At 45.6% G+C, this 12,901-nt stretch overlaps 1 protein-coding gene across 7 annotated transcripts in view; it reads right to left on the bottom strand.

Moving 5' to 3' along the window:
- LOC129050924 (ubiquitin carboxyl-terminal hydrolase 31-like) overlaps window positions 1-12,901 on the bottom strand; it is a 363,751-nt gene that overhangs the window by 15,797 nt on the left and 335,053 nt on the right. For 4 of the 7 annotated variants that reach the window (XR_008514827.2, XR_010137826.1, XM_054534778.2 and 1 more), the window contains exon 9: window positions 12,621-12,736. The exons of 1 other annotated variant lie outside the window; for it this stretch is intronic. Coding sequence is in view for 3 of the 6 variants with exons in the window: in XM_054534778.2 (XP_054390753.1) it covers window positions 12,625-12,736 (112 nt within the window). In the remaining 3 variants the exon portion in view is untranslated. Of the gene's footprint in view, window positions 1-10,428; window positions 10,570-12,620; window positions 12,802-12,901 lie in introns of those variants that run through there. 2 more of the 7 variants (XM_054534780.2, XR_008514828.2) reach the window with 2 other exon arrangements.

Below are 12,901 nucleotides of genomic sequence, written 5' to 3'. Positions count from 1 at the left end.
TCGTTTCTTGTTTCCTTTTCTCTATCCTTTGGGGGAGCCATCTGTAAGTGTTTGGTTTCAAGTTTCAAAAACAATCTCCATGGCCTTGAACAATGGGTTAAAAGGGTTGTCCACATGTGAACTGAACAAACGAACAAGTTATAGAAAAACTTTCCAGGCTGGGCATGGTTGCTTATGCCTGTAATCTCAGCACTTTGGGAGGCTGAGGCGGGTGGATCACCTGAGGTCAGGAGTTCGAAACCAGCCTGGCCAACGTGATGAAACCTCTGTCTCTACTAAAAATACAAAAAATTAGCTGGATGTGGTGGTGGGTGCCTGTAATCCCAGCTACTAGGAGGGCTGAGACAGGGGAATCACTTGAACCTGGGAGGCGGAGGTTGCAGTGAGCTGAGATCATACCATTGCACTCCAGCCTGGGCGACAAGAGTGAAACTCTGTCTCAAAAAAAAAAAAAAAAAAAAAAAAAAAAAAAAAAACAAACAACAGAAAAGAAAAAACAAAGAACATTCCAAAAGAAATTTCTTCCGGCCATTTTCTTAGGAAACATCAGTGCTGCAAATTAATCCTTCCATCCAAAGTCCTGTCTTCTAACATTTTACATCTGTATATGTGTTTTACATAGTTGTTGAATTGCTCTCATATTCAGTATGTCTTAGTATTTCAATGCCTCCATTTCCTTCTCTATAAAATTTTTTTTTTTTTAATTTTAAAAAGGAAGCAATAAAGTGCTTATTCCAGTATCTGGGCTGCTTGAATGATAGCACTGTTGTTAATCATATTATCATTCATTCATTCAACAAACACCTAGGTAGCAGCATGAGAGCCAATTTTCTATCAATTATTGGTCCTAAAGTGGAGATCCAGAGTTTCCATGTACAGCAGCAGCAACCTAGCTAGAAATAGAAGACAAGGCTGTCATCTGGAAGTGGTGACGGGGAAGGGCAGCTGACAGATGCTTAAGAAGGCTTAAACCATCCTGCTGCTGCTGTTGCTTGGTCTTTTCAGAAAAGGAAAGCATTGGTTGGGTGCCCTGGCTCACGTTTGTAATCCCAACACTTCAAGAGGCCGAGGCAGGAGGATCTATTGAGGCCAGAGTTCGAGATCAGCCTGAGCAAAATAGTAAAACCTTGGGTCTAAAAAAAATTTTTTTTCTTAAGTCAGCCAGATATGGTAGCGTGTACCTATAGTCCCAGCTACTCGGGAGGCTGAGGTCAGAGGATCACTTGAGCCTAGCAGTTCAAGGCTGCAGTAAGGTGGAATCATGCCAGTGCACTCCAGGCTGGGTGACAGTGCAAGACTAAAAAATAGAAGGAAAAAAGTAAAGACAAGCACTGTTACCACCATTCAATTGATAAGAAATTTGAGGCTGGCCTAGCTCCAGTGACTTCTCAAAATTACAAGACTAGGGGCCGGGCACAGTGGCTTGTGCTTGTAATCCCAGCACTTTGGGAGGCCAAGGTGGGTGGATCACAAGACAGAAGATCGACACCATCCTGGCTAACACAGTGAAACCCTCTCTCTACTAAAAAAAATACAAAAAATTAGCCAGGAGTGGTGGCATGCACCTGTAGTCCCAGCTGCTAGGGAGGCTGAGGCAGGAGAATCACTTGAACCCGGGAGGCGGAGGTTGCAGTGAGTTGAGATCACGCCACTGCACTCCAGCCTGGGTGACAGAGCAAGACTCCATCTCAGAAAAAGAAAAAAGAAAAAACAAATTACAAGACTAGGGTATGGAAAATCAGACCCCCTAGAAGGCACTGAGCTGCTTTGGGGCAGAGACTTTGCTCAAAGGGTTTAACACTATCTCCAAGGCATAGACACAGTGCCCGAGACACAGTTCCCAACACACAGCAGGTCTTAGGCAGGTTCCCCAGGAGCAAAGCCTGAATCAGGGACTTATGCCCTGCTTTATTGAGGGAGTGCTCTTGTTACCAGAAAGGGGGCCCAATCTAGACCCCAAGAGAGCGTTCTTGGATCTCATGCAAGAAAGAATTCAGGGTGAGTCCACAGAGTAAAGTAAAAGCAAGTTTATTTAAAAAGAAAAGGAATAAAAGAATGGCTGCTCCATGGGCAGAGCAGCCCTAGTTGGCTATTTTTATGGTTATTTCTTAATCATATGCTAAACCAGGGATGGATTATTCATGAGTTTTCTAGGAAAGGGGCCAGGAATTCCTGGAACTGAGGGTTCCTCTTCCTCTTAGAGCATATAGGGTAATTTCTGGATGTTGCCATGGCATTTGTAAACTGTCATGGTGCTGATGGGAGTGTCTTTTAGCATGCTAATGCATTATAATTAGCATATAATGAGCAGCAAGGATAACAAGAGGTCACTTTCATCACCATCTTGGTTTTGGTGGGTTTTGGCTGGCTTCTTTATTAAATCCTGTTTTACCAGCAGGGTATTTTATTTATTTATTTTTGAGACAGAGTCTCACTCTGTCACCTAGGCTGGAGTGAAGTGGCATGATCTCGGCTCACTGCAACCTCCGCCTCCTTCGTTCAAGCGATTCTCATGCCTCAGCCTCCCAAAAAGCTGGGATTACAGGCGCCTGTCACCACGCCCAGCTAATTTTTGTATTTTTAGTAGAGAGGGTTTCGCCATGTTGGTCACGCTAGTCTTAAACTAGCTGGTCTTGAACTCCTGACCTCAGGTGATATGCCCACCTTGGCCTCCCAGAGTGCTGGGATTACAGGTGGAAGCCATGGCGCCCGGCCATCAGCAGGGTCTTTATGACTTGTATCTTGTCCTGCTGACCTCCAACCTCATCCTGTGACTAAGGATACCTAACTTCCTGGGAATGCGGCCCAGCAAATCTCAGCTTCATTTCACCCAGCTCATATTCAAGATGGAGTCACTCTTGTTTGAACACTTCTGACACCCTCAGGAGAAAGGGAGTGAGGGAAGTGAGATAGAAAAGGAAAGGATATAGATTCAGCAGAAGCCTGTTCTCCGACCAACTCCACAAGGAGCTCTGAGGCATGAGGCCGTCACATAGTTACCAGCCTGTATCAAGGGGCCAACTTTACATATGGCCTCTCCTTTGTCAGGGGGCTGCCCTTGGGGAGGGTGCAAAGTGTAACCTCCCAGGCATTTCTCAGCACCATCAGCTGAGCACCCTGGCAGCTGCCTTAGACTCCTAAGTGGGATCCAGGTGGGAAACCAATAGTATCCAGGACAATGCTCAATAGATATTTGTTGGATGAATGACTCATAACTAGAACACAATTCTCCTACTCTCTATATATCTTTTCTCTATACCCAAGAGAGGACTTTCAACCCACAAACATTTTACAATCATCATCTCTAATTCAGAAACCTTCTCCAGCACAACTAAACAGCCTGGCAAGAGTCACATCTGACCGTGTTTAATTACCACTTTGGAGGAGGAAGGACACGCTGTTGAGGTTTTAAGCTACAGACTAATACTTTCACCCGTCATCCAAGGCCACCACAAATTAACAGTTGCATTGGGTTTTTGTCTGACAGCTGGACAAAGCCAATTCATGTCAAGGGAACTGAGACATAACATAAAAAGTCCACTAGAATTTTATCTCCTGGAGAGGGTATTTGCTTCTGACATTCTTGTACTGCCCCTGGGCAGAGAACTCAGCCTAGGGACTAATATACGTTTCACACAAAATCAGTGTTAAAGCAGGAATGTGTAGTACAATCATTCCTGGCAAGAGAAATCAAGCCAGGTCTTTCCACCTTTTTTCTTTTAATTACACCCATTCTCCATTCAGCTCTCAAATGCCCTGCCATTCTGGTAGAGCTGCTAGCAGCCCTCATCTACCACCACTCTGTTCTTGCTCTTTATCTCACAAACAAAAGTAGCCCATATGAGAGAAAGAAAATTTCACAAGAGAAGGGTTACAATGTGATCCTTTCCAAAAAGGAGAGATCCATCCCATTTCCACCCTGCTGCCAGAGTGAGCTCCTGCTAATATGCTGATGTTAAGATCCTGCTTAAAACCGTTCAATCTTTGGACAACATGTGCACTCTTTCATAGGGCTCACAAGGTTTGATGTAGGAGGTTTTACACCTGCTCTCCCTCCAGCCACACTGAGTTTCTTTCAGTCCCTCCAGTCTGCCACAGGATCTTTGCATATGCTGAATGCACTCACCTCCAGCTACTCCTTCAGCTCAGAGCTTAAATGTTATATCTTGAGCTCCCTGTCTCACTCAGATCTGCTCTGGTTGTCACAGCACGTTTTCTTCATGGCACATCACAGTTACTATAGTTTTATGTGGGTGTTCTCCAATGCAGGTGCACCAGAAGAAAGCTCTTAGTTTGATGATTATCAAATAGCTAGCTCTACTTCTCAGTTAGTTCCTGGCATGGAGGGAATAAAGGATACACTCTCTCATTTTAGAGATGAGGAAATTGAGCTGGATAGGAAACAATATTTATCTGAGGTCACATGGTTTGTTGGTTAATTGGCTGATTTTTTAAAGACAAGATTAGCTATTTTCTCCTGAAATATTCAACCCTTTTGCAAATATCCTGTGTTACCACCTCAGATCTAAGGACTGCTGTCTTCCTGATTTACTGCTGGCCAGGGAAGAGTGCCCTGGAACTCAGTGAAGAACCACATAGGAACCTCATAAGGAGGTGGGGCGTGGTGGCTCACACCTGTAATCCCAGCACTTTAGGAGGCTGAGGCTGGTGGATCACATGAGGTCAGGAGCTCGAGACTAGCCTGGCCAACATGGCGAAACCCCGTCTCTACTAAAAATACAAAAAAATTAGCCGGTGTGATGGCATGCACCTGTAGTCCCAGCTACTTGGGAGGCTGAGGCATGAGAATCACTTGAACCTGGGTGGCAAAGGTTGCAGTGAGCCGAGATCAAGCCACTGCACTCCAGCCTGGGCAACAGAGCGAGACTCCGTCTCAATTAAAAAGAAAAAAGAAAGAAAGAAAAAGAAACCTCATAAGGGCTCTGTAGATCTTGCTGTTTCCATCACCAATCTCTTCTAGGAGTGCCTTCCTCAATCTCTTGAAATTATCACATTTCCCATCCACACTCTCCCCCAGCATCACCTCAAAGCTTATCTTTAAATCATATAAAATAAAACAATTTATCAACATAATATTAATGGCTAGCCTTTATTTAGCACTGACTGTAATGTGCCAAGCCCCATGCTGAGCATGTTACACATCTTAATCCATGAGCTCATGTGCTCAACAAGGCAGGCCAGGCAGAGGTCATTCTCTGGGGGAAGGGGAGGGCACAGCATCTTGCCTGAGGTCACACAGCTGCTGAGTGGCAGCTCCTGGCTTTACACCCAGTTTGGTCTGACGTGAAAGTCCATGGACTACCGTTATCGTGTTACTCTGAGGTGATTAGTTCCAGATTGGGACAGAGTCTTTTATCCTCTCAGCCACAGGACTTGGTCCCCGGCTCCATGACAGTCTTCCAGAATGTACATGGGCCTTCATGAGCCAAGACATCTGCATAGAGCAAGCATCAAACTAGTATACAGGAAAAGGGGGTAATGCAAAGTCTGATAGACTCCATGTCCTTGTTGAATATCTCTCCACATTGACACAAAATCACATAAAGAGAATGTGTTCTGGGCCAGGCACGTCGGCTCGTGCCTGTAATCTGGCACTTTGGAAGGCTGAGGCAGGCGGATCACTTGAGGTCAGGAGTTTGAGACCAGCCTGGCCAACATGGTGAAACCTGGTCTCTACTAAAAATACAAAAATTAGTTGGGCATAGTGGTGGGTGCTTGTAATCCCAGCTACTCGGAAGGCTGAGCCAGGAGAATCGCTTGAACCCGGGAGGCAGAGGTTGCAGTGAGCCAAGATCACACCACTGCACTTCAGCCTGGGCAACAGAGTGAGACTCCGTCTCAAAAAAAAAAAAAAAAAAAAGATGAGTTCCACTGCTTGTGATTGTAGATGACTTTGCTCTTTGCTTCTTGTGTTTTTCAGTTTTCGATAATGCACATATTAACTTTTTTTAAATGAAGGTTACTTAAAAAGAAAAGAAAATGAGCCCCACACAAAGGGTACACATGGACATATAGAGCGGAATAATAGACACTGGAGACTCCAAAAGGTAGGAGAGTGGGAGGGGAATGAGAAGTGAAAAATTACCTATTGGGTACAATGTTCACTATTCGGGTGATGTTTACCCTAAAATCCCAGAATAGGCATGTAAGAAATCTTCACTTGTACCCCGTAAATCCATAATTTTTTTTTTTTTTTTTTTTTTTTTTGAGACAGAGTCTCACTCTGTTGCCCAGGCTGGAGTGCAGTGGTACAACCTCGGCTCACCACAACCTCTGCCTCCTGGGTTCCAGCGATTCTCCTGCCTCAGCCTCCTGAGTAGCTGGGATTACAGGGGCCCGCCACCATGCCTGGCTAATTTTTGTATTTTTGGTAGCAATGGGGTTTCACCTGACCTCAGGTGATCTGCCCACCTTGGCCTTATAAAAAATTTTTAAATATATTTTTAAAAAAGAAAATGAGCTCCCTCTGTAACCAGCACTCCAATCATCAAAAACAGTTGGCTTTTTGACTGCCTGGCATTCATTCCAGCTTCTCCTTTTCATGGCAGTGCCCATTTTCTTTTTTGAAGCTTAAAAAATATGTAATGGGTACAGTGGCTCATGCCTGTAATCCCAGCACTTTGGGAGGCAGAGGCGGATAGATCACATGCGGTCAGGAGTTCGAGACCAGCCTGGCCAACATGGTGAAACCCCATCTCTACTAAAAATACAAAAATTAGCCAGGCACAGTGGCACAGGCCTGTAATCCCAGCTACTCTGGAGGCTGAGGCAGGAGAATCGCTTGAACCTGGGAGGCAGAAGTTGCAGTGAGCTGAGATTGTGCCATTGCACTCCAGCCTGGCCAACAAGAACGAAACTTCGTCTCAAAAAAAAAAAAAAATTAACTGGGCATGTCAGCTCAGGAGGCTGACATGGGAGGATTGCTTGAGCCCAGGAGTAGAAGGATTGCTTGAGACCAGGAGTTTGAGGTTGCAGTGAGCCATGACTGCACCCCTGAATTCCAGCCTGGATGACAAAGTGAAATCCTGTCTCAAGAAAGAATTCAAAACAAAAGACAAAAACAAAAATCAAAATGCAGATTTGGATTCTGTAGGTCCCTAAGGGGGACCTGAGCCTCTGTTTTTCTTACGAGCTCCCAGGCTGGTGCTGGTGCTGCTGGCCCAGGCATCACACTTTGAGTACCAAGTGTCTAGCAAGGTGTACAGTGGTTCCAGGGCTCTCTAAGCACAAAAGCCACTCACACATCACCCTCACAAGGCCAGGCCCCCATGCAGGACAGATGCTGCTTTGGGTCAGTTTGCTCAGAACATCTAGGCCTTCCTACAATCACAAGTCACCCCCTGTCTCCCCACTCGGATGGCAGAAGGTGTTCCCGGGGCACAGAAGGAAACATACTGTCACTCAGGGCCACCCCAGATGCTCCCTCAGCCTCAGATGGAGTCAGTCTGAGACCCCCTGAGCCAAGTTGCTCCCACTCACCCCCTCCTTGTCCAGAGCCCAACCCCTGTGCACTGAGCCTCCTTTCAAAATAAACTCGCAGAGCCCCCCACCCCCACTTTCCATTGCACCTGAGGCAATTATTATTTGTCAAAAACAAGAACCGCCAGCTGTGCGTAGCATTCAGCTTGCTGTTCTTAAAATGCCTTATAATCATTTCCCTCGGAGAAGAATTCTCCAGCCCCACAATGGTTCTGCACAGCCAATCACAATGTAGTCCCGGACCCGTGTTTTGATAAGACAATCTGACACTGTCAGTCAGAGGGATTCAAGACTCTTGCTGCAGGGAGGAGGGAGAGAGGAAGAGAAAAGTAGAGAGAGAGAGAGAGAGAGAGAGAAAGCATATGCCTCTTCTCCCTCTGGAAGTCCAGCTGACTGCAGAGTCTCCCAGGAGCCTGTCCCTGCAGAGGCCTTGACAAATGTCAACAGACAGGACGAGATTTCTGCTTCTCCAATGCCTGTAGGCCCCATCCCACCCCAGCTATACTCACACTCATTTCTTGTTTGTTTGTCTCTCAAGCTCCATTCAGAGAGTATGGAGATGTCTTCTTGGTTTAAATTAAAGTTGAAGCCTGGCCGGGTGTGGTGGCTCACGCCTGTAATCCCAAAACTTTGGGAGGCCGAGGTGGGCAGACCACAAGGTCAGGAGATCGAGACCATCCTGGCTAACACGGTGAAACCCCGTCTCTATTAAAAATACAAAAAATTAGCCCAGCATGGTGGCGGGCGCCTGTAGTCCCAGCTACTCAGGAGGCTGAGGCAGGAGAATCCCTTGAGCTCGGGAGGTGGAAGTTGCAGTGAGCCGAGATCACAACACTGCACTCCAGCCTGGGTGACAGAGTGAGACTCAGTCTCAAAAAACAAAACAAAACAAAAAAAGTTGAAGCCAAGAGGGAAAAGTTGGAGGGCACTTGGAGGAAAAGGGAGGCCCTCTATGGCAGCCAACCTGCAAGATGGTCCCAATTGTTCTTGCCTTCAGGTATTCATTCCCTTGTGTGGCATCCCCCACCACACACAGACCAGGGCTAGTCTGCATCATGAATAGAATAGGGTTGTGCTTGCTCTCTCGCTCTCTCTCTCTCTCTATCTCTCGGAAACCAGCTGCCATGTTGCAGAGACATTCGGGCCTTCAATGGCGAGGTTTGCATGGGGAGGAACAGCCCCCATGTGAATGAACTTGGGAGCAGAGTCTTCTCTGGTTGAGTCCCAGTGTGACAGCAGCTCTAGCCAACAGCCTGACTGTAGCCTCATGAGAGGTCCTGAGTCAGAACTACCCAGCTAAGCTGCTCCTGGGTTCCTGACCCATAGAAGCTGTGAGATAATAGGTATTTACTGTTTTCAGCTACTACATTTGGGGTAATTTTTTACACAACAATAGACGATGAGTACACTATCCCAAATCAATCCACAAATTTGGTGTCCCCACAAGTGTGGGGTGTGTCTTTCAATTTTTTGAGACAGGGTCTCGCTCTGTCACACAGACTGGAGTGTAGTGGCACAGTTACAGCTCACTGAAACCTCAACCTCCTGGGCTCAAGCAATCTTCCCACCTCACCCTCCCCAGTAGCTGGGACCACAGATTTGCACCACAAAAGCTGGCTGATTTTTTAATTTTTGTAGAGACTAGATCTCATTGTGTTGCCCAGGTTGGTCTCAACCTCCTGGGCTCAAGTAATACTCCCGCCTAGGCCTCTGAACATGCTGGAATTACAGGCATGAGCCAATGTGCCCAGCAAGTATGGGGTCTTTCTATGGCAAGATGTGGTGCCCACCACTATGAGAGACAAAGATGACATTATTATTAATAATAGGCCAGTAATGGTGCCTCACACCTGTAGTCCCACCTACTCAGGAGGCTAAAGTGGGAGGATTGCTTGAACCCAAGAGGTTGAGGCTACAGTAAGCCATGATCACATCACTGCACTCCAGCCTGGGCAACACAGCAAGACCCTGTTCCTAATAATAATAATATCTAATATTTGAATAAGCCTTACGTGGAGCCAGGCATCATTCTAAGCATGTTGCATGCATGAACTCATTTAATCCTATAGCCATCTATTATTATTATTCCTGTCATGCTCATCAGCCAGAAGCCACCAGAAACACACCTGTAGTTGAACAGAAATGGGTTTAGTAACCAGTTGCAACAAGGGAGACCGCACACCATGGGGAGTGGGAGCTGTCTCCCAGTAAGAGTGTGTTGGGGGGCTTCTGGTTAGCTGGCAGAAAGCAGTGTTAATTCTACAGCTGGGCATCATCATAATTTTTATGTAGGAGGCAGGAGGGATAGAGTGGGGCTAAAGCTGTCATTGGAAAAGCAGCAGTAACTGCATGTGTCAGTCAGAGGAAGAGGATGCGTTTGCCCATTGTTTTGTGGTTTGCCCACTGCTCATACATGAATCATGCTCAGATAGGATTCATTACAGACTGTCTTGTTTTTGTCTTGTTTCATCATGGTCAGCATGACATCTTCCAGTGTGACCGTCCTGTGAAATTGCTTAAGTAGGGAATACCACAGCCTAGCAGTAGTACCAGGCCAGCTACTAGCTGACAACAATCAAGACTGGGCTCCCAGCCAGGCACAGTGGCTCACGCCTGCAATCCCAGCACTTTGGGAGCTCAAGGTGGGCAGATCACTTGAGGTCAGGAGTTGAAGACCAGCCTGGCCAACATGGTGAAACCCCTTCTCTACTAAAAATGCAAAAATTAGCCGGGCATGGTGGCATAAGACTGTAATCCCAGCTACTCAGGAGGCTGAGGCACGAGAATCGCTTGAACCCAGGAGGTGGAGGTGGTAGTGAGCCAAGATCGCGCCACTGCACGATCCAGCCTGAGCAACAGAGCCAGACTCTGTCTCAAAAATAAAATAAAATAAAGACTGGGCTTTCCTTTTCTTATCCCCATTTTATAGGTGGAAAATCTGAGGCCAAAATAAGTTCGGTAGTTACGTTGCCAAGCCTGGGTGGAACTGTAGAGCTTCTCAGACTGTCAGTGCTGCAGGGCCAGCTTTGCTTTGTCTTCTTTTGTTTGCCAATCCATCATGGGCCAATACTTTCATAAAATACAATAAAAGTGAATTACTAGAATAACGATCATGCATTTAGATGTTTTAGCAATGTTAAATTGCTATCCTTCTAAACAGGTACCCTCAAGTTCTGTATTATCTGGTCTCAGACAAGGAACAGTTCTCAGGCCATTACTGACCACAGACCACACTTTGGGCAGCTCTAGAAGTTGTCTGATCAAGAGTTTTCCAGGCTTGGCATGATAGCTCACACCTCTAATCCCATCACTTTTGGGAGGCTGAGGGCGGGCAGATCACTTGAGGTCAGGATTTCGAGACCAGGCTGGCCAAATGGTGAAACCCCATCTCTACTAAAAATGCAAAAATTAGCTGGGCATGGTGGCAGGTGTCTGTAATCCCAGCTACTTGGGAGGCTGGAGAATCACTTGAACCTTCCCACTACTTGGGAAGCTGATGTGGGAGGACTGCTTGAGCCCACAAGGTTGAGGCTGCAGTGAGCCATGATTGCACCAATGCACTCCAGCCTGGGCAACAGAGTGAGAACCTGTCTCAAACAATCCATACATACATACACACATACAAACAAACAAACAAAACAGAAAAACAAAAGATGGAGAGGAGAACACGGGAGACATTTAAGACTTCATTATATGCTCAGCCGTGCTGTCTAGTGAAAAAGCACTGGATTGGGCATGCAGGTTCCAGTTCGGCCTGTCACCAACCAGCCCTGCAAACCTGAACAAGTCCCACGGCTTTTCTGAGCCTCTTTCAAATAAGGGAGTTGGACAGGACCCCTGAAGTCCCCTCTACCAGCACTAACATTCTGCGAATCTACCAGGTAAAAGGGGTTGGTGGTATATTCTACAAATAGTCCAGCAAAAATGTTCCTGGCACATTTTCCTTCTAATGAATTTAATGACCATGTTGTTTTTCTGCCGGTGAACATGCAAGTAAAATTCACTCTCTTCAGCAAACTGAGGTCAACAGTAAACTTGTAATTATTTCACCAATTTAAACCACATGCAAAAGGAGCCAGACAGTGCTGGAAGCTCTAAAGCTGCAACCAGATTTGCCCTGGACACCACCGAAGCCTCGCTCCCTCCCTTTCTGCCTTTCCCTCATCCTGAAGGGAAGAAAGAGCCAACGGGCTTTTCAGAGTAGGAAAGAATATGAACATTTTATCAACATGCCAGTACTTGGCCTGCAAAAATATGAGATATTTGCCATATTAGGGCAACACTGCTGGCTGTGTTTGTTTTACTGTGGTAACTTCCCAAATGAGGCCACATGAGGCCGAAGTACAAAACACCTTTATTAGTCCAGGGATTACACAGTAGCTTCCAGAAGCTACTATCTAGGGAAAGCAATTTAGCTACTGAGTCATCTTTCCTTAATAAATCTTAAATAAGGAATGTTTTTCCAGATAAAATAATAATAGTAAATTGAGTAAAAGCTATCTGCAAAAACATGTCAAGTCCAAACAGGTCAAAAGTATTTTTGGTAAATTTCAACATAACTGCTTATCAAACATTTACCCCAAAAGGGATGCGGCATGGGCACAACTTCCCTTTCTCTTCTCTAAACAAGGTAAGAGACTCTGGTCCAGCCGTAATGAGAAAACAAAACGTATTGAGCATCTATTACATACAGAACACGGTACTAGCAAGATATCCACTCTTATCACCACAATGGGAAGGGGTTTTCTAGTGTCACTCCTTAAGTTTTCAAAGCCTCTTTGAGTATCAAACACCGTGAGGACGCCCCAGTGCCCACATACACATCCACAGGAATGATTTAAGAAGGGTTAAGTAATTATACCTTATGAACAAAGCTACAAGAAGGTCTTGGTGTAAAGTCACAGCTTCTTTTAAAATTACATACACAATTAAATGAAACATGAAAAGTTTCTCTATACATTTTAGTCTTTGGGGTCTTGATTTTTTTCCCTCAACTCTAAATGCAACTGGTTTTAAATCTCTATCCAACCACACTTGGCAAAGAACTATAAAAAATTCTAAGAGAACAGAAAGCAATACTTTTGTGGCTCATGTGTAACTGGTCTTAGCAGACTTATTACCTGATCAGTGGGGATCTTTGTTTCCATAGACACTGCTTCCCGAAGTCTGGCAACAGTCCCAGACAGAGGTACGGCCACACCAATCCTCATGCAGTGAGAACATTTGCCTAGATACACTACAGTGACATAGAGAGGCTTGTACAGATCAAAGTCAGATCTTCTCATCAGTCACTTATTTCAACTAAAATATAGAAGATGCAAAATAAACCTGAGATGAAATCAACAAAAAACTAAAGCTAACCCACACTGTTACTCGGAAGCCCAAATGGAAAAATTTCACT

The sequence above is a fragment of the Pongo abelii genome, chromosome 18, assembly GCF_028885655.2.
Source record: "Pongo abelii isolate AG06213 chromosome 18, NHGRI_mPonAbe1-v2.0_pri, whole genome shotgun sequence".
Taxonomy (NCBI): domain Eukaryota; kingdom Metazoa; phylum Chordata; class Mammalia; order Primates; family Hominidae; genus Pongo; species Pongo abelii.
Note: the sequence above shows the minus strand (reverse complement) of the source record. Positions and strands in the feature narration are given on the sequence as shown.